Source organism: Elephantulus edwardii, unplaced genomic scaffold, assembly GCF_000299155.1.
Source record: "Elephantulus edwardii isolate Elephantulus edwardi_28Jun2011 unplaced genomic scaffold, EleEdw1.0 scaffold00417, whole genome shotgun sequence".
Classification (NCBI taxonomy): Eukaryota; Metazoa; Chordata; class Mammalia; order Macroscelidea; family Macroscelididae; genus Elephantulus; species Elephantulus edwardii.
In genome coordinates this window covers 401,051-423,629 of record NW_006400167.1, presented here as the reverse complement: position 1 = coordinate 423,629, position 22,579 = coordinate 401,051, and the positions used below count along the sequence as shown (strand labels likewise).

The 22,579-nt window shown below is 42.5% G+C and overlaps 1 protein-coding gene across 1 annotated transcript in view; it reads left to right on the top strand.

Moving 5' to 3' along the window:
- The window catches only part of LOC102876192 (synapse differentiation-inducing gene protein 1-like), a 51,827-nt gene that overhangs the window by 6,841 nt on the left and 22,407 nt on the right, over positions 1 to 22,579 (top strand). Inside the window, exon 2 of the mRNA XM_006902467.1 lies at positions 14,991 to 15,128. Coding sequence (XP_006902529.1) covers positions 14,991 to 15,128 — 138 coding nt within the window. The remainder of the gene's footprint in view (positions 1 to 14,990; positions 15,129 to 22,579) is intronic.

Below are 22,579 nucleotides of genomic sequence, written 5' to 3'. Positions count from 1 at the left end.
AAGTACATTAGAGACAAACTGGGATCAAGCTTAGAAGGCCTAGTCTATGGTATAAAAAAACTGCCAAATACAGCCACAAATGCAGCTGGAAGAGGATAAAATTGATGAGTGGGACCTTCTAAAGATTAAATTTCTGTACTCATCAAAACCTTTTCCCAGCAGAGTGAGAAGAAAACCTACTGATTGGGGAAAAATATTTTGCAATACCATCTCAGAAAAGGGTCTCATAACAAAAGTTTATAGAATACTTCTGAACCTCCGGAAGAAAAAGACTGATAATACAGTTACAAAATGGGCAAGAGACATGCAAAGATTTTCACAGAACAGGACATTTGGATGGCCAACAGACACATGAAGAAATGTTCACAATCACTGGCACTAAGAGAGATGCAAATTAAAACCACAATCTTACCCCAGTAGCAGTGGCAAAGTTTAGTAGGGCAGCAAGGAAGAAATGTTAGAGGATGTGGAGAGATAGGAACTCGTACACATTGTTGGTGTAATTGTAAAATGGTACAACCACTCTGGAAGACAGTTTGGAATTTCCTCAAATAGCTGAACATAGAAATTCAATATGACCCAGCTTTTCCACTGTTTGGTATATACCCTGAGAAAATGAGAAATGAGGCACAAACAGAGACTTGTACACCAATGTTCATAGCAGTGGTATTCACTATAGCAAAAACATGGATACAGCCCAAATGTCCAACCACAATCAAATAGATTGAGAAATTATGGTGCATTCACACAATGAAATGCAACATGCAGGAGCAATGATTTTGTAAATTACTACCTAACTTGTAAGGACAAATAATATAAGATCATTATTGTAGAATATGTAAGAGGATTCAAGGTGGAGAAACAGGTCCAGAGGGACAAAGACGGTTGGGGGCCTTAATTATAGGGTCACACAATTTGATGGGTGAAGGGAGGGGTGAGTAAAGAAAAGGGGAAAGACCCAGTGTAAATAACACTGTATATGAACTTTGTAAGTAAGCCAATATAAAATAAAAATTTTCCTTAAAATAAGTAGTAAATGTCAGCAGACATCATCTCAGGTACTTTGGACATTTTAATCAATAGGAACCAGTCCCTGGAGAAGGACATCATGCTTGTTAAACTAGAAGTTCAGAAAATGAGGAAGAGCCTCAGCAAGAAAGACTGAGACAATGTCTATCATATTTTGATATTTAGACACCATGTCTTAATATCATGTTCTGTTGTGCATGTGGTCACTCTGAGCTGGGATTCTCCTGTAGCACCTGTGTAATGAAGTGTGCGAATCAGCTTGGCACCCAGTGGCTTCCTGGTTTAGTGGTTATAATGTGGTCATTGTTCTGATCAGATCATCTCCATGAGATGAGAGCTGCTATCAGCAAGTTGAAAAGGAGTGTCATCGGGGATGTGCCCAACATTACAAAATTACATATAACATATATATAATTATATCTAGATATTAATATATGTGTGTATAGTTATACATATATAAATATGTATATATTTGTATATACATATACATATACACATATACACACACAGCAGTGTCATAGGGGATGTGGCCAACATTACAAAAGTGTGTGTGTGTGTGTGTGTGTGTGTGTGTGTGTGTACATATACACACATACACATACACGGGAATGTCATAGGAGATGTGGCCAACGTTACAAAAGTATGCACACATGGAACGAGAGAGAGAGAATACACGTGTAAGTGAGTTGTTGTGTACTGTGGAGTCTGAAACGACTCAGCGCTGACCCTCAGGAGAGTTTTCAGAGGCAGCTAATCACACAGGAAGAGTTGCCCATCTTTCCTCTGCCAAGCAGCTGGGACCTTGAACCACATGCCTTCAGGATTTGCCCCTGCCCACGGGGGTTTTTGACGTGACCTAAGGGAGAGGAGTGGGGATTGAGGAGGGACAAGAGACGTGAGAAATGAGGACAAGACAGGTTTCCTGATAAAGTTCCAATGTATTGAACTTTTTCACAGGCTTATATAGGGAACTGCCTAGGTCTCGAAGGTAGGCCAGACTGCTACAGAAACCCAGCCCCAGGATATCAGTTTACAAGAGGAAGGAGGGGCATTCCCCAAGGCATTGAATTACAAACACTGATCTAGTGGTAAGCAGTTTCCCAGAGATGGGCGGGGCAGCCGCTGCATGTCAGAAGTGAGTATGTAAAATGAGGTCCACAGACAGAAAGTGCTGCTCGTGCCAGAGCCAAGACCCACTCAGCGTGGCTTCCCACAGACTCCCCCTTCTTTAAATTATAAAGGCCGCTGGTGACTCATGTCTGTCTTAGGCTACATGCCTTAGCATTCTTCTTTCACACAGGTTCCTTACCCGTCATTGGAAGGCAAGGCAGCTTTGGCCCTGTTCCTTAGGTTGTCAACCTGGCGAGGTTCCTTACCCGTAAGCAGGGCAGCTTTGGCCCTGTTCCTATCTTAGGTTGGTAACCAGACGAGTGAAAAGAAGGAGGCATGCTAATCCCGTCATTGGCAATGATCCCCTAAGAGGGTGACTTGTCCTTGACTGTGTTCCCTTAACTTTTTGGCCATAATTGATTGATTGAGCTTTACTTGGAGAATAAGGACCTAGTTTTTAAGAGGGTTATCCGTAGTTACATGCGCCATATCTCACCACAGTGCTCGAAAACGAGATTATCACAATCCTTTGCCAGGCCTTGATCAAGTAGATCCAGCCGATGGTAATGGACCTGCAAGGGTTTGGCCTGGATGGTGTCTATCTGTTGTTTCACAAAGCTAGTTAATTTTCTGAGTGTCCATGGCCCAAAAGATATGAACAATAGAAACCCTACTAAAGGTCCTAGCAAGGAGGGAAGTAGAGTAGTTAGCCAAGGGGAAGCGGAAAACCAATTTTGAAACCATTGTTGGTCATTTTCCCTTTGCCTTTTTCTCTGTTCCAAACCTTCCCGGACCTTTGCCATGGAATCTTTGACCACACCAGAGTGTTCCATATGAAGACAACATTCTTCTTTTAGTGCTGCACAGAGGCCTCCTTGCTGGAGGAGGACCAAGTCCAGACCTCTGCAGTTCTGAAGAACCACCTCAGTGAATGAGGTGAGGGATTTTTTTAGATGAGAGACGCAGTCTCCAATCGTTTGAGATCCTGATCAATGGATAACCAAAGATCTGAATAATGCTTATTGGAGAGAACAAGAGAAATTATTCCCACACCTGTGTCACTTGCCCCCAATCCTAGCAGGATGGCAAGAGTCACTGCAGATATAGGCTTTCTGCATGTCCTAAGCAATTTTTGGTCATCAATAGGGTTCCAGGCCTGGGCAAACTGTTCTTCTGAATAATATATCAGCCTAAGGATTAACTGTACCAGAATACAAAAAGATGTTTTATTACCTTTAAGAAATTGAGCATAGATGCAAGGTGTAAGGCCACCACTACAGGCCCACCATGAGTTTGTGGGTGGAATAATATAAGAGCCTTCCTGTACTTGAGTAAACTTGGAAACAGTCTTATTGCATAAATGCTGGTGAGTAGAAGGGATGGTCCCTAAACACAATCCTTGTCCTGAAAATGACTGTAACGTGAGCTTGGTAGATCCTAGCTAACTCCATCTGCATCCTGCATGGTTAGTAGAAATATTGTATTTTCCTAGGGTAGGTATTCCTTAATAAAAAGGAGGATTTGCATTATAACACAACCAGCAAGAGTTGGTAAGATCAGGTCTAGAATGATTTAAAGTGAGGAAAGTATGTTGAATAAGATTAATCAAGGTATCTCTAGTATATTTATAAGCAACCGGTGCAGAAATGCTTTTGGTTGAAAAGTGTATTTTAGGAGGGTTACTCGGGCAACCAGAGACAGGAACGACTGGGGGAATGTTAATAACTGAATTAGGCCCAGTTCCTACTTCTTCTAGGGTTTCCTTTTTTAAGAATATGGAAAATAGAGCTCTATCATCATATCCCATCCAGTATAACCTGATTCCGCATGTTTTAGGAGAGCTCCAGTCAGCTTTGCACCCCTCATTAGTAAAAGTGATTTTGAATGTAGGTATGGGTGGTGTTGTCCTACAATGATACAGGTTTCCTTTTAACCTCCCATGGCTTAAGACTTACTGAGATCCAGTCCTGAGAAGCAGGAAGAGTCCGTCCTACTCCCCTACTTGGCACAATAATAAGCAGAAGCTCATCCACAACCTCTTTTGCAGGAATTAGAGGCAGGGGCAAACATAAAAACATGCCAACCAGACATCAGCCCACCCATTGCAGTGAAAAAACTTGCTACCTGATATATAGATATCAGGGAACCAGGAACTTGAAGGTTGAATGGAGGTGTTGGAGAAAATTGTGTCCCCTAGATCATTTTGGATTATCCAAGTGAGTTTGAGAGGTTGGTGAGGGTTGTTACTACTTACAGTCTGCAGGGTTAGCAGGGCCACGATTGCTTGTAGGCATAACCTCATTTTTTCTTTCTGTAAAAGAATCACAGGAAGGCTTCTCAGGGTCTATGTTCTTCCCTGGACACAATGTTAGAATCAACCTGTTTTACAAGTCTCTCTGGTATCCATCTTGTAGATCCTGCTTTTATGTCAAACACACATACTGACCCTCGGCCCCATATCTCAGGGCCAGACCATTGAGAGGTTAGTGGATCTTTCCATAAAACTGTAGCATAATTGTCCTTAGTAGCAGGGTGCCAAAAGTGATCCACCGTTGTCTTCCCATTAGCATCCAAATTTAGAAAGTTCAAAATAAACAAAGAATGGGCCAGAATGTTTCTTGGGGAACCCTTAACAGGGTATATCTCCCCCTTCTTTAATTTTTCAAACGTGTGTTTAAGTGTTTGATGAGCTCTTTCAACTATTCCTTAGCCCTGTGGGCTTTGTGGTATACATGTTACGTGTTTAATTTGGAATTGAGAGCAGAATAATTGAAATTTCTTTACAATATAACCAGGTCCATTATCCATTTTAATAATTTTAGGTTTTCCTAAGACTGACAGGCAAGCAAGAGTATGCACAATGACATGTTTTCCTGCTTCTCCTGATTGGAGGGTACCATAGATAAATCCACTAAAGGTATCAACAGAGACATGTAAATATTTAAGGTTACCAAACTCTTGCATACGTGTAATGTCCATTTGCCAGATGTCGTTTGGGACAAGACCTCTGGGATTTACCCCCAAATGCGGGGTGAGGAGAAAAGTTATGCAAGATGGACATTGTTTAACTATTTGCCTAGCCTGCTCTCTAGTTATTTTAAACAAAATTCTAAGAGTATGAACATTTAAATGATGTAAAGAGCAGGCATGTTGAGCCTCTTTTGTGGCAGAAGTAACGACAGGGCAGACTGGTGCGGGTGGCAAGGTCCGTCATGGCATTTCCCTTTGAAAGAGGCCCTGGAAGACCACTATGGGTTCGAAGATGGCCTATAAAGAAGGAGTGAGACCTAGATCTAATGGTGTTCTGAATTTGGAGGAAAAGCGTAACTGCTTCAGTAGATGGCTTAATAAAGGCTACAGTCTCTAGAAGGGGAACAGAGTGAACAATATAAGCACTATCTGTATACAAATTAAAAGGTCTGTTAGGGACAATTTTTAAAACTGTGACAACAGCATACAATTCTACAAGTTGAGCTGAAGTATAGGTGGTAAGTATAACAGTGGTTTGGTTCTGAGCTGTAAAAGCAGCCCTTCCAGTGGAGGATCCATCTGTGAAAATTGTTAGGGCTCCTGAGATAGGTTGAGGGGAAGTGTTCTTTGGAAAAACCAAAGGGTGGGACTTAACAAACTCAAGTAATTTGTCAGCGGGATAATGATTATCAAGCTGGCCAATAAATGAGGAACAGGCAACAGACCAGTCCTCTGTAGTTTGGAAAAGCCAATTGATTTGAGTTAAGGAATATGGTTGTATGGTTGTACCAAAGTAACGCCTTCCTTGTTCCCTACCTTGGATAATTAACTCTGCTACTACAGTATAATAAGGTGTAATTACCTTTTTTAGGAGATGAGGGTAAGTGGATCCATATTAAGGGTCTAGACTGCCAGAGTACTCCTGTAGGAGTATGGGGCGTGGCACAAATGACAAAAAGAAGAGGCTTGGAGTAGTCCGTAAAGGTCACAGATTTTTTTATTTATAGCTGCTTCCACCTTTGTTAAGGAAACCTTTGCTTTGGGGGTTAGGGACCTGGATGAACTGGGATCGGAGTCTCCTTTAAGAATGTCAAACAAGGGTTTGAGTTCCCCAGTAGTAAGCTTTAAATATGGCCTTATCCAATTTATATCACCTAATAACTTTTGAAAATCATTTAGTGAAGTTAAATGGTCCGTCCTTAACTGGACCTTTTGAGTATAAACTTGAGAACCTCTAAGTTCAAAGCCCAAATAAGTATAGGGGTCCTTCATTTGTCCTTTTTCTGGGGCTATTTGAAGTCCCTTACTCGCTAGTTCTTGGGTTAGGAAGCTGTAACAAAGTAGTAATTCCTCTCCATTCTCTCCAGCCAGGAGGATATCATCCATATAATGAATAATATAAATAGAAGGCCATTTTTCTCTAACTGGGCCGACCGCTTGGGCCACAAACTTTTGGCACGGGGTGGGGGAGGGGCTGGTGGTGCCCCCTGTAGGAGAGTTTTCCAATGGAAATGCCTCATGGGGCCTTTAACATTAATTATAGGTAGGCTAAAAGCAAATCTTTTCCTGTCTTCAGGGTGTAGGGGAATAGTGAAAAAGCAATCGTTAAGATCAATTACAATTTTTAAATAATGAGAAGGGAAAGCTACCAGTGTGGGAAGGCTGAGCTGTAACACCCCCATTAGCACCATGGTTTTATTTACAGCCCTAAGATCTTGAAGGAGTCTCTACTTCCCTGACTTCTTTTTTATAACAAAAATAGGTGTTTTACTAGGCTCAAGATGGCCAGCTGCAAGCTGTTCCTGCACCAACTGTTCTGCAACTGCCAATTTTTCAGAACTTAGCGGCCACTGATCAACCCATACAGGCTCATATCCTTTCCTAGAGATTTTATCTGCATGGAATGCAGGCTTGTCAGTGACTGCTAGGGTAAATTTCCCAAACCAGAGCAATCCGGTCTCAACTGGACTTGCACAGGATCTCTAATTCCCTGAGATTGCAATTCCTAGGCCTTGGCCAGGAAGAAAACCCTACTTTAGCATTTGTGAGGTAATAACTTCATTAGGACTGCAAATCATTAATTTTAATTGGGAAAGTAAGTCCCGCCCCCATAGATTAACGGGGATTCCTGGGACAACGAAGGTTTGTCTAATTCCCAAGTTACCTTCATAATCAGTCCAATTTAGGACCTGGGCACTTTTGTCTGGATTATTAGTTTGACCAATTCCACGGAGATGGGTAAGAGAGGGGCAAAGGGGCCAAGAGGCAGGCCACCCCTCCTTTCGTAAGACAATCACATCAGCCCCAGTATCTATAAGACCTTCAAATTCTTTTCCCTTTAACTTTAATCTCAATATGGGCTGATTAGGAGTTATTTGATGAATCCAAAAGACATCAGAGGAGCCAAAACTATGGTTACCTCGGTGCCGTCCCACAACAGGGTTTTGGATATGTACTAAAGGAAGAAGGATTAACTGAGCTATATTTTGTCCTTTCAAGATGGTGAGGGGAGCATTTTGAGAGGCAGCCATAACTTTAATTTCCCCAGTGAAATCATTATCTATAACTCCGGGGTAGATTTAAAGGCCTTGGAGAGTAGCGTTACCTCGGCCTAGCAACAGGCCAAAAGTGTTGGGGGGTAGAGGGCCAAATGTTGCTGTAGGGCGGACCTGGACTCCCATTTCAGGTGTTAATACTGATTGGGAGGAGGAACAGAGGTTCAGTCCTGTGCTGCCTGGGGTTGCTCTGGTGAGCTGGGAGATGGGTTGTGAAGACTCGTGTTTTGGGGAACAAACCTGACCGCCCCAAAGGTTCGTCCAGTCCTCGGGGCCTGAGACTGGCTCCTCAAGAAGTTTCCCTGATGATTATTAGTAGACAGTGCCTTGCCTTGGGCATCAGTTTTGGAATGGCACTCATTGGCCCAGTGTTTACCGCGTTTACATTTGGGGCAAAGGCCAGGAGAACAACTAAGTTTTGGGGCACTACGATTTTTTTGCGAAATGGCCAACTTGTCCACAATTGAAACATTTTTTACCATCAGGTCTCTGGACAAAGTTTTTCAAAGCGGCCCCAATCGCAAGGCCCATAGTCTGAGCAGAACCAGCAGTAGCGAATATAATCAGAAAGACTTTTGCCCCTCCTATGTGGGCAGATAGCTGACTGAAAGGCAGGGTTAGCATTTTCAAAAGCCAAATGAGTTATAAAATCAGTTTCAGTTTCGGCAGTGCCAAAAAGCCTTTCTGCTGCCCTGGTAAGAAGACTAACAAAATCAGAATACGGTTCATCGGGGCCCTGTCTTTTATTTGCCAAAGAGGTAGTGGCAGACCCCTTTGGTGGCAGCTTTCTGCAAGCCTTAAGTCCAGCATTTAGAATTTGGGCAAAAAGACCAGGTGGATATTCTTTCTGTTTGTCATTGGTGTCATAAGACTTATTGCCCATAAGCATATCTAATGTCCAGGTTGCACTTTCTCCGCCACCCTCTGCATTGTGGAATGCGGTTTCTTTGCAGTTCTCAGAAAATTCAGATTTTCATAACACATAATCTCCTCCCGAAAGCGTGGCACGAGTCATGTGATACCAATCAGGGGCAAGCCAAAAATCACCTAAGGTTTCTAATATTGACAGTGTAAAGGGGGCAACTGGGCCATATTGGTTTACTGCAGCTTTTAACTCTTATAAAGTTTTAAAACCTAAATGTTTGTAATCCCGTAATGGTACTTCCTCATTATCATCTCCCTGTTTAATAAGCGACTCAGTAACTGGGAAAAGGTCAGATATTTGAGGAGAAAAGGCTTTTTTAGTTAAGGTGGAAACATTCCTTTGTTCTCCAGGGGAAGGGGCTTGACAACGGGAGGGGCTTGACAAGATGGCGCCAGAGCCTGTAAAGGCGCGAAAATTTTTTCCTGAGAAGATGGAACCTGAGCCTGTAAAGGCGCGAAAGTTTTTCTTTGTTCTCCAAGAGGAGGAGCAAGGTAAGATGGCGCTGGTTCATTGCAGAGTTCAAAGTCTAGCATTCTTAACTCTTTAAGTAACTCATTGTGCTCCTTTTTAACTTGAATGGCCTCCCGGAGGTTCTTAATCTTTGAAGTTAGATCCCTTTTAGAAAGGATGATACAGCCTTTGCATCTGGTAATATGAAAGGATAATTTCGCGGGGGGGTCAAAAGCAGGGCCGAACAAAGACTGTGTTAGGTTATAAGGAGGCAGACAGTCAGGGCTGTAATACTTAGCTACCTCACCTTTTAAATCGGTTTTCTCTTCAGGGATTAAATAATTATCGTCATGATTTGTTTCCAAATGGAAAATTTTCAAGAAAGGAGTTCTTTAGGGAAGCTGGGAGCTTTAGGGAAGCTGGGTTCTTTAACTGGGGGTTTGTCTCCGGGATCAACTTTTAAGGGAGCACAACTTTGAGTAGGAGTATGAGGGTCAATATCCTCTTCTACAGGGGGCATTGTAATGGAAATAGACTCATTATCCTCGGGAGGGGGGGAATTTACTTCATTAAGGAGAGGTTTATGAGAATTTTCAGGATCAGAGTTAAGAGAAAACTGGCTTTTCCTGAGTTCTTCGTTAAGAAACTTTTCTCCCTCCTCCACTACATCTTTGATATCCTTATGAAAATATCTAAGAGATAAGATTTCGTTAATGAGATTCCAGTAAGAAAAGGCAGTAACAGGAACCTTTTTAGGACCAAATACTTGATAAAAGTCATTTAAAGCATAACCAACCCTCTTCCACCTCTTTTCATCTATAGTTCCCTCTTGGGGAAGCCAAGGACATATGTTCTTAAGAAAGGGAAAAAAAATTAGCTAGATCCTTTTTTTTAACCCTTACTCCTCGCACCTTTAATGAGTCTTTTGAGACCTTCTATAAACTTTTCTTGCACACTAATTTCTTGCCCCATGATATCACTGCTTACTTAACTCTGAGGTTCTCTTTTTCCACAATATGGGTAATTCCGTGGCGACCTCTTCTTCAGCGACTGGCCAGTCCTATTCTCTAAGCAGTGTCCACCACAAAAAGCCTCCGTGCCTTAGCTCAACATCGGGCGCCAACTGCCTCGGCCTGCGGGGTTTTTCGACGTAACCTAAGGCAGAGGAGTAGGGATTGAGGAGAGACAAGAGACGTGAGAAATGAGGACAAGACGGGTTTCCTGATAAAGTCCCAATTTATTGAACTTTTTCACATCCTTATATAGGGAACTGCCTAGGTCTCTAATGTAGACCGGGCTGCTACAGAAACCCAGCCCCAAGATAGCAGTTTACAATAGGAAGGGGGGCACGCCCCAAGGCATTGAATTACAAACACTGATCTAGTGGTAAGCAGTTTCCCAGAGATGGGCAGGGCAGCCGCTGCATGTCAGAAGTATGTAAAATGAAGTCCACAGACAGAAAGTGTTGCTCGTGCCAGAGCCAGGACCCGCTCAGGGTGGCTTCCCACAAGGATTGCAGTGCAGCTTCTTGCCACTAGGCCACCAGACCTCACCATGACACTCTGTTCTGTCTCTGTGTGTACGTGTGTATACATATACTTACACACACGGAGAGAAGGGAGTGTCATGGGAGATGTGGCCAGTATTACAAATATGCACTTAGACACACTCACGCACATGTGCATACTTGTGCACACACATATACACACACACAGAGAAGGGAGTGTCATGAGGGTGTGGTCGACATCCTAAATATATACGAAGACATGCACACACAGGTCTAGCAAAGGTCTCTTGCTTTTCCCTTAATCTGGATCTTGTGACTAGCTTGTCACCTGCAGCTTTTGGATTGCCTTTGCTTGCCAGTCTTGACTTCATCACTCTCTGTAGCTATGTGAGTCAAAAGAAACCTCTCTCCTGAGGTCTGACTGAAGCTGGCATTTTCCAGCAGTTTGTTAAATGTGTCATTTCTTTGAGATAATGTCTCTCTCTATATAACTTTTATTCTTTTGCCTCTCTAGAGAGCCCAGCCTAAGATGGCACCTAATAATAGGAAGAACTAGATTCTGAGCTACCAGAGGCCCACCTATGTATCTATCTAGTCTCTGTGCTTTATCACCTCCCCCAGGGAGATGTTCACTACATATTAATAGAAGCTGAGTATGATAGGGGGAAGGGGGATGACAGATGCCACCCAAGTACACAGAGAGTAGTACTGTGCCCTGATGTTTTGTGGTTAATTCCAGTAACCTAAGCCAGATTCCATTCATATAAAATGGTAGCAGACAGTCTTTGTGCCCCAGGCAAGACAAAACAATGTGATACCATCACTAGGGTAATGATGGTTTTATTACAACATTCTAAGGAAGCAATTTCCAGACTAGGATCTATCTCTCCAAGCAAAGGCACTAAAAATGGGCAGACTGAGCAGAGGTCATGTGATTGACCAGGGGACATGTGGGCAAATAGGGACCAGATGGATGAGCAGATATGGGAAACAAGTTCACCAGTAGGGAGACAAGTGGAGGAACAAGGGACAGGTGGGTGAGCAGGGGACAAGTTAGTAGAATAAGCCGGTGGTAGACAAGCAGGTGATATGATAGTATACCTAGAAAACCTTAAAGACTCAGCAAGAAAACTATTGGATGTAGTTGACCAATTCAGCAAAGTAGCAGGATACAAGATCAGCATACAAAAATGAGTTGGATTTCTCTACAGTGACAAAGAAAATACAGAGCCTGAACTAAGAAAAACAATACCCTTCACAATAGCGAATCACAAGATAAAATATTTGGGAGTAAATCTAACCAGAAGCACAAAGGATCTATTTAAAGAAAATTACAAAACATTACTACAAGAAACAAAAAGAGACCTGGAGAAGTGGAAAAATATCCCTTGCTCATGGATAGGAAGACTCAATATTGTGAAAATGGCAATACTATCAAAGGCAATTTACACGTTCAATGCAATCCCAATAGTAATAACAATCCCATTCTTCAAGGAGATGGAAAAGGTAATCTCCAGTTTAATTTGGAATGGAAAGAAGCCCCAAATAATCAAAGCACTCCTTAAAAATAGAAAAAAGGTAAGAGACATCTCACTCCCTGATTTCAAATCCTACCACACTGTCGTGGTGGTTAAGACAGCATGGTACTGGTACAATGACAGACACATAGATCAATGGAATAGAATTGAGAACCCAGAAATCAGCCTATCTACATATGGTCAACTGATTTTTGACAAGGAAATGAAATCAGTTAAGAGGGAAAATGACAGCCTTTTAAACAAATGAAGTTGGCAAAATTGGAAAAATATCTGCAGAAGACTCAAGCAAGATCCACACCTCATTCCATATATGAAAACCAACTCAAGGTGGATCATGGATCTAGGACTAAAACCAAGGACTATAAACTTCATTAAAGAACAGCTTGGAAGAACTCTAGTAGTACTAATCCACAACATAAATAGTCTTCCAAGTATCCTGAAAAATCTACAACCAGGAGAAGATAAAATAGATGAATGGGACCTTCTAAGAATCAAATCCCTACGCACATCCAAAAACTTCTCTAACAGGGTAAAAAGGCAAGCCACAGACTGGGAAAAGTATTTGGTAATGACATTTCAGATAAGGGACTTATATCTAGAATTTATAAAATACTTGAGCACCGCAACAAGATAAAGGTAAATAATCCAATTGAAAAATGGGCACAGGATATGAACAGACACTTCACCAAAGAAGACATTCAGATGGCCAACAACCACATGAAGAAATGTTAAAAATCCCTAGCTCTAAGAGAGATCCAAGTCAAAACCACTATGAGATATCATCTCACCCAGTCAGAATAGCAAAATTTAACAGAACAGCAAGCAAAAAATGCTGGTGAGGTTGTGGAGAGACTGGAACCCTTATTCACTGTTGGTGGGAGTGTCAAATGGTGCAACCACTGTGGAAGGCGGTATGGCGCTTTCTCAAAAAGTTGCAAATAGAGATACCATTTGACCCAGCAATTCCACTACTGGGAATATATCCCAAAGAGACCATAACTCGCATCCAGGCAGATATAAGCACACCCATGTTTTTCGCGGCTCTGTTCACAATAGCAAGGAGTTGGAAACAACCCAGGTGCCCATCAACAAATGAGTGGATAGAGAAGCTGTAGTATATTCACACAATGGAATACTACGCTGCATTGAAAAACAAGGAACTCATGCAATATTATTCAAAATGGGTGAGCCTGGAGGACATTATGCTGAGTGAAATATCTCAGTCGCAAAAGGATTTGCATGGTGCCACTGTTGTCAGGGTTGGGGTAAGACTGAGAAAAACTGGATAACATGTGTATACTGCACTGAAACAGATGAGGGAGTGAATAATTTAAAAGCGATGTATGATAGTGTATTATGGTTATCACAAGAGACCACAATTAAGGTTGCATAGTGGAATATACTTGGGGTGGCAGGAGGGGTGCGGGGGGATTGTGTACCAGGGCGGGAGTGTTTCTTTTACTTTTGAAGGAGAGGAGGGAACCGGGGGGCGGGGGTCATGGAGGGCTGGGCGGGGAGGGAAGTGCAGCAATGAATGAATGGAAATCCAAAATTTCTGTAAATGCTCATTAAAATTATTTTTTTTAAAAAGCTTAAAAAAACCAACAAAAAAAAAAAAAGAAAAGAAAAGTATCCTTGTGCGGGGAGAAGGGTGCAACAATGAATGAATGGAATTCCAAAATCTCTGTAGATGTTCAGTGAAATGAAAAATAAACAATCTAAATTTTAAAAAAAAGTCTGTATTCATAGTGGTAGGCTCCTCTGTAGTGTAGGGACCCTCTGGCGGGTGGGGTGGGGGGTAGGCATGCTTTCTGCAGATGGGCATCAACAGAGGAGGACGAGTATTTCTAAAGCTTGGGCACTTGCACCCTGGGCACACTAGCCTAGGGAGTCTATTGCTGTGTAGCTGTGGGGTAGTTTATAACAGCATTGCTAGGCACAAGAGAGGGCCATCTGATGGCAACCTGAAGCACACCCCTTCCAGACACATCACAAAGGAAGGAAGGGCAGGTGCTTTAATGCAGCAGTCATAAAGCAGTCTTCAGCTTATTAAGAAAGGACCTGCACACCCAATTAGAATCCACCTTACCTGTCTTCCCAAATCAGTAAAGGGGGAAGTGAGGGGAGTATCACTTTCCCTCCTTACGCTCAGACTGTCCTGTAAACCAGGGCTCAGTCTCAGAATGCAAAAATTAAATTCTGACCAATTGTGTGCCTCTTCCAAGTCCCATAGCCTGAGAAGTCATGAGAGTATTCACTTCCAAACCTGCTCTATTGCTCTTGGAATGACTGACAGCCCAGTACTTGGGGATTTTTTGTTTGTTTGTTTTGTTTTGTTTTGTTTTTTCTCAGTAACCATGTTGTTCACTGAAGCAGGTGCCATCGCTCCACTTTATTTGAGGAGGTGTGCTTGCAAGCAGTGGTAAATTTAGTGGAAGTTAGCATATTTCTGTGATGTTGAGCACATTTCAATGGAACTTCAGGCTAAGATGGATTAAGAAGTAAGGCCTGTCCTCAAACTTGACCTTGACTTCCCTCCTTGCCTTGCATTTAAGAGCAGGATCTCTGAAGACATCCTTGGAGACGTACAAGACAGGCAAAAACAAGTGGTTCTTCCAGAAGCTGAGATTTTAAATCTTCTACTTCAGTCATTAAAAAATACTCTCCCTCCTCCTGCAAAAAAAAAAAAAAAAGAAGGCCCGATAGTCTACTTTGAAAAGGTTCACAACTTCTTATGGGGTGGTGCCGCTTTTCACTCTTGGTCCTGGTAACTGTGAGGTGGAGGCTGACTCAGCAGCAGCTAAGAACAATGACAGCAACAACCTAACAGCAATATCAATACATTTCAGTCACAGTGACAAAACAATTCTTTATTAAACCCCCTGTAACCCTTTTCTCTTTTGCAGAGTGACTACTCAAGTGACACCGAGAGTGATGACAACTTTTTCATGATGCCCCCCAGGGACCACCTAGGGCTCAGTGTCTTCTCCATGCTCTGCTGCTTCTGGCCCTTGGGCATTGCTGCCTTCTACTTCTCCCATGAGGTAGGCTCCTGGTGAGTTGTTGGGGATTAGGGTGCCAGAGAAGCACTCTCATTATCTGTCATGAGGAGCAATATGTTCATACTTCCCTGTGTATGAAAAGGGTACCAAGGAAGAAGTTGAGGTCCTGAGGATACCCTGTATCTCAGCATGACTGACCGACCATCTTCCAGTGACAATCCTGGAGGGACTTCCTTAGAAATACAGAGAGAGGATAATGGACAGTAATAAAATAGAGGCTTATCCACCACAAACCAGCCTGTCATTCATCACCTTTGGGAGGAAAGCCGTCCCCCAGGCACCCATGACTCTAGCAGTTAAATCTCAAGCAGGGATTAGGCACCCAAGACAGGGATCCATAGGAAAACTATGAAGGGGAGAAAAAAAAAAAAGGAGACAAAAGTGGTTCTGACTTCCTTGTAAAATTTCCTTTATATATTTTACGTTATACTTGATTGGTAGCTTATGTATTGTTGGTGTCGTTATGTGCTACCACATTGACTGCAACTCATAGAGACCCTATACACAACGGCTCTATCCTGAGCCAGTTTCACCACCTCCAACACATCTATACCCATTATCTCAATTACTATATTAATCCATCTCATCCAGGGTCTCCCTCTCCTGTGCTGTTCCTCCACTGTTCCAAGCATGATGTCCTTTTCCAAGCACTGGTCCCTCCTGGCAACATTCTCAAAATATGTGAGACAAAGCTTTACAATCCTTGCCTCCAAGGAGCAACTTAGTTTCACCCTCTCAAGGACAGACCTGTTTGTTCTCATCAGTTCAGTACTCTTTGCCAGCACAACTTAAAGATATCAGTTCTCCTTAGTCATTAGATATCCTTAGTCATTGTCAAGCTCTCTGATTCATCACAAGTAATTGCAAAGACCATGGCCTGGATAGGACATACCTTAGTCTCTAAACTAACTTCATTGCTCCTTAGTATTCTGGAAAGGACCCTAACTGTGGATTTTCCCAATGCAGTTTGTCTTTTATTTTCCTGAATGCCAGTGTCAAGAGTGTTGATTGTGGGGCCAAGCAAGATGAAATTAACAATCTCAATCTCTTTTCCATCTATTGTGGTACTGCCAGTTGGTCCAGTGGTGAGAATCTTTGTGTTCTTGATGTTGAGCTTCAGTCCATATTGAATACTGCAGTCCTTGACCTTCTGAAGCAAGTGCTTCAGGTCTTCCTCAGTTTCAGCGAGCAAGATTGTGTCTTCTGTATAATGCAGATTATTCATGAATCTTCCTTCAATACTGATGTCACATTCCTCCTCATAAAGTCCAGCCTCCTGAATGTTCTGTTCCACATATAGATTGAAAAGGAGACAGGGTGCATCTCTGATACACTCCTTTCCTGATTTTGAACCACGAAGTATTTTCTTGCTCTGCTCTGATGACTGCTTCCTGGTCCAAGAACATAGTTTGCATTAGCACAATCAGGTGTTCTGGTATTTCCATTTTTTTCAAGGTTAGCCACAATTCTTTGTGGTCCACACAAATGTTTGTGCATAGTCCATGAAACACAGATAGACATCCTTCTGGTACTCTCTGCTTCCAGCCAAGATCTATCTAATGTTGGCTATGATTGTACCAGTGCCACAGCCTCTTTTATACCTAGCTTGTATTTCTGGTAGTTCTCTATCAGTGTACTGTTCTAGTCATTTTTGGATAATCTTCAGCAGGATCTTGCTTGCATGTGATATTAGTGATATTGTTTGATAATTTCTACACTCTGTTGGATCACCTTTTTTGGAAATGGATATAAATATGGATCTCTTCCAGTCAGTTGGCCAGGTAGCTTTAATTTTCTGCCAACAAAAATGGCCTCTTATTGTGTAATCATACCTCCCTTTCTTTCAGTGTAGGGACCTCTCCTTCTGTCAGCACCATGCATCCTTTTTGTTTTTCTTTCAAGGAATTAAGCTCAAGAGTTTTTCTTTAGCAAGTGAAGAGTATTCATTTGGAAGTAATATGTTTCCTAATTTAATTAATCAAAGAAAAACGTTTCTAATTGTCCATGAAGGTGGAGGTCATAACAATGGTGCAGGTGCAGGTTAGGACAAGATTCAGAACTATTATTGTTGGAGTTGCTGCAAACTTTAATGGACTTGAGAACAGCTAACAGACATCAAGGCATTCAGTTACTAGCATCATCAAGCCCTGCTGGTGTCCCAATCAGAACAGCATTGACGATGTCCCATTTGCTAACAAACCACCAAAGCCAGCTGGGCTTTCTGAAAGCTGTCAGGGATAACGGTGCTCCCATTCTAAGATTCTGGGTCTACCTGGAGGTCTCTTTTTGAAGAAGCTATTTTCTTGACATCAAAAAAGACCCTTTTCTAGCCAATTGGCAGTCTCTTGTTGCTGCTTCCTGGTTTCTGTATTAAGTCAGTTTCACTTGGTTAGGAAAATCTTAGGCATTTTTCTTGAGGAAATGTGCTTCTGGTCCCTCCTTCTCCTGGCACACAAGGTCTCCCTGTTCATGGAGAAGCTGGGCTCTTCTGGGATTGATGTTCCTCAGAGGGGAATCCAAGGGTGCCACTCAGGTGGGGTGAGAAGGGATGAAGGCTGCTCAGTGGTGGGCAGTCCCAATCCCAGGGAACAGTGGGGGTAATGAAGGAAAGCCTCCAATGCTGAGCTGGAGTGGACAGTATTTCATGTCCCAGTATTGGCCTCGAGGGCTTGCCCAAGTTTCCTTTTGTGAATATGTGAGATCATAGCAGAAAGCAAAAATTAGCCTTCAAGTCTGGCCAAATGTGGGTAGCTGTGGAAGGATCAAGTGAGTAGATCTAAACCAAAATTTCAGCCTGAGGGTCTGGGAATATATGTGGCCCTGGAAATACCGTATGGTGCACAGATCATGCTCTGTGGAAGACTCACATAGGCTTAGAGCTGCCTACCTTCTGTGTGAATAGCAAATCAGAGTATAGGCTGGAAAAAAGAAATTGCCATGTGACTCCCAGCATGTGAGAGGGTTTTAATAGCTGATATTTCCAGAGTTCATCACAGACCTTTCCGTGACACCTGAAGGTGGACTAAAGTCTTCTGATTAGCAGCCAATCATGTTAACCATCTTCACCACCCAAGGCAACAAAAACCTACAACATGAAGCCAGGAGTCCCTTGCCCACGCAGAAAGGGAAGGCCCACAGCATGGAGATGAGATATGTGCTTCCCAGACACCTGAGATATGTGTTCGCTCTGAGAACTCTGTCTCTTGCTTTCTTGTTCACCCACAGCTCCCGCAGGAGAGATCAACATACTGAGGCAACCTTTTGGCAAGGAAGAGCACTAACATTACAACTATATTTTGATGAGCAAATTTTATCTGCAATGATATTTTTGTCTTAGAGTCTATAGGTCAATCATTGAGTATTCCATGAAATGATGTAGGCCTTGGACATAGGAAAATAGGATCTGTGTAGAAAAGTGGTCCTCAGCCAATGGAGTGATGATGGCACAAAGCTTTTCCTGTCTCTGCAGGTACACCTGTTGGTTGAAGTCCTGTGTCTATAACCGTGCATTCTATCATGTCATCCAAAAAGAAATAATTTTAATAAAAGCCAGCACTGTGAAGCCACGTAGTCTTGATTCTCTTTCTTTGTAAGCAGTTTTATTCTTAACCCTGGAAGAGCTGTTCAGACTCCCCAGGTGTCTCATGGCTTTGATGTTGAAGAGGACTTTGGTCATTTGCTTACCAGTGATCACACATGCCATTACAGTTAGAGCCTCTGATCACATTTCTCAGAAGTGAGTGCAGACATGCTGAGGGAATAGCTCCAGCCATTTGGAACAAGAAGAGAGGATCTCTGGAGTCCAATACTGAAGTCCCCTTCTTCATTATCTGCCCCGAAGGTGTCCCTAAGAGAAAGCATGACAAAACAGAGAAGCTAACGTTATGTGGAAGCCTTTGTAGGTGGGTGCCTATGGAAGATGTGTCTGCATCACACATACACACCATCGTGACAGCTGTGTGCATGACGCACTTATACAGAGCTGGCAAAGTGAAAGCCATTATTATTTACAGAAAGCAAACAATAATAAGTTCTCAAAGGGAAACATCGTTCTTCAAGTTACCCATGTCCATTCTTATACAGGGAACTCTTCTGGCATAGTGGTACAGAGCTGCGCTGCTAATGTGAAATCACGTGGGTGGAATCCATCAGCTGCTACACAGAAGGGTGAGCAATCTCATCCTGTGTGATTTACTGCCTCTAAAAGCTCACTGGAGTGTCCACTCTGTGTTGGTTCTGACTCAACATTGTTGTTGTTAAGTGCCGTCAAGTCACAGGTCATAGCGACCCTATGAAGAAGAGTCCTCGATGCTTGAGTGCCTTTCATCCTTTCTCCAGGTTCATAGAGTTTCCGGAGGCAAGCTATTATGGAAATGGATGCCACTCCTCCTTCCAAGTTTGTTTTAATCGGGGTGCTCATTACATAACAATAATATTCTTGTATAAAAAGGCAGACGTGCTGTGATTAAGGCTGGATAATGTATTCCCATCACTGCTGCCTCTGGCTACTACCACGCTGCTGTGGGGCAGGGAACCTATATGGCTCTTGAGATCTACATTGGCCTGGCCTTGCTGTGGGAAGAGCCTACATAGGACCTTCTCATACATCACAGGTCTCTCATGTGTCTAGGCTTCTGCCATACTGCTAGGCTTTCCCCCCCCTCCACCCTCTTTCTTGCCTCCAACCAAGCCTGTGCCACCTGAAGACCCAGCTGGACCTGCCATACCATACAAGGTTCAGGGCACCTCAATCCCTTCTGCCTTCCATGGGCAAGTATTTCAGCTCTTTTAGCTCCTCCGGCAGGTGCCTAGTGCAAGACTCTTGAATAAAGGCATTCAGCTCTCTCCGACAACAACTGTCTCCTGTGCCCGCAAACCCACTGGAGCCTTTTCTGGTCTTCTGATTCACGCCATTTGTGCGTTATCTCTTCTGTGCGTGTACTGTTTTTCTCTACCCTGCACCGTCTTCAACATTATAGCTCTTTCTACTGGATCTAGAAGCTTTTTAGCCTAGGAGATTCTAGATCCAAAGAACACACTCAACTTCAGACACTTCTTGATGATAGTGAGGCCCCTTCCAACCTCTGTGGGATTGGACTTCACATAAACCTGGCAGCAAGGACAAACAGAACAATTCCCAAGCTGGACCTTAGGGGCTAAATACTATTGACTGGATTTGCAAGCCTCTATTTGCATAATACTTGACATAGCTCCTGCAAGGCCATGTCCTAAACCATAGTTTGAGGGAAATTAGATTATGGCTAGAAAGGCCACATAAAAAAAAAAAAGAGTTTAAAAAAAAAGCCAAGAGAACAGGTGAGATTCCTCCCACTCCATCCCAGCCAGAAAACATAATAAACTGTGATGACTAGATTAAATTGAGTTGTGGTAAAAATAATTACTGTGGCCTCTAGGTTTGCAGTACCCCCAGGATTGTCTTTCTCTAGTCCTGTTCTAACAACCACACCTTGTCTGTTCATTTATTATATGATGGCTTTTTATTTCTTGCTTTTATTCTGGAGGCTGTACCACTTCTATTTCAAATACCATCTTAGCAATATCACCCCATAGCAAAAGAGTACTTCTTGGAGGCAAAGATGATGAAATTTCATCTCATATACTTTGGGAACATTGCCTAGAGTGGCTATTCATGACAGACAGACATCATGCTTGGGTCTGTAGAGGAATGTCAGAGGAGAGGAAGACCCTCAACCAAGTGAATTGGCACAGTGACTGCAGCAATGGGCTTGATGGTATTGTGAGGATGACACATATTGTGAGGCCAGGGTTCATATCTGTTGTTCACAGGGTTGCTATGAGTTATACTCAGCAGTACCTAACAACAACAACATGCTGAAATTATATGAGATTATCTTTGCTTCCAAGGAGTGCTCTGACTGCACCTTTTCCAAGACACCATTTATTTTTTTTGGCAGGCCCATGGAATAATCAGTACTCTTCTCTGTCATCCTTATTCATTGCCCAGCTCTCAGAAGCAAAGCAAGTAACTGAAAAGACTGTAGCCTGAATCAGATGCACTTTAGTCTTCGAAATGACATCATTGCTCCTCAGTAATTTGGAGAGATCCTTGACTACAGACTTGTCCAGTGCAATATGTCTCCTGATCTCCTGACTGCTGTTACCAAGTATATTGATTGTGAATCCAAGTGAGATGAAATTTTTATTATCTCTCTATCTAACATGATTCTGCCTATTGGACCATTAGTGAGAATTTTTGTTTCCTTGATGTTGAGATGTAATCCATATTGAAGGCTGTAGTATTCAACCTTCTGCAGCAAATGCTTCAACTCCTCCTAGCGCTGAGCAAGCAAGATTGTGTCATCTGCATAATGAAGGTTATTGATGAGTCTTCCTCCAATCCTGATGCTTCATTTCTTCTTTGTAGTTTGGCTTTTTTTTTCTTTTTAGTTACATTGGTTATATTCTTCACAGCACATAATAAGCATTGCCATTATATCCATTCTGGTTGTACTATTTCCATTAATCTAGTTTCCTTGCTGTCTTAAATCTTTGCTTTCCTTTAAAACAAATGTTGACCATTTTTTCCTCATATAGGTGACAAAATTGCATTTTTTGAAGGTTGTTACCCCTCCCTTTCTGAGTTCAGCTTCTTAATAATTTGTTCAGCTTACAGACTGAATAGGTATAGAGAAAGAATAAAACCGTGACACACCCCTTTCTTAATTTTGAACCATCTAATGTTCCTTCAGGGAGCACTGGTGACCTAGTGGCAAGAAGCTGTGCCACAATACCAAAGGCACGCAGTTCGAGGCCACCAGCTGCTCCAGTGTAGAAGGATGGGCAATCTCCTTCCATGTAAGTAACTGCCTCTGAAAACCTGCTGAAAGGTCAGCTATGGGTCGGTATTAACTCTGGTTCACAACAACAACAATGTTCCCTTGCTCTATTGGCACTGTAACCTCTTGATCTAGGTATAGGTTTCACATGAGCATAGTTCAAGTGTTCTGAGATCCCCATTCTCCTCAATGTTAGCTGTAATTTGTTATGATCCACACAGTCAAATGTCTTTGTATTGTCAATAAAGCACAAATAGACATTCTTCTGATACTCTTTTCTTTCAGCCAAGATATGTCTGACATCAGCAATGATATCCCTGGTGCCACAACCTCTTCTAAACCTAGCTTAAGTGTCTGGCAGTTCTCTATGTATTGTTCTAGCCATCTTTATTTTGTTTGCATGTGATATTAATGATATTATTCGATAATTCTACCTTCTGTTGGATCACCTTTCTTGGGAATAGGACAAACATGGATATTTTCCCATCACGTGGTTAGGCAGTTACACTCCAAATTTCCTAGCATAGACTTGTGAGCATGTCTAGAGCTGTATCCGTCATTTAAAACATTTCAATTGGCATCTCATTGATTCCTGGGGCCTTATTTTTCACCAGT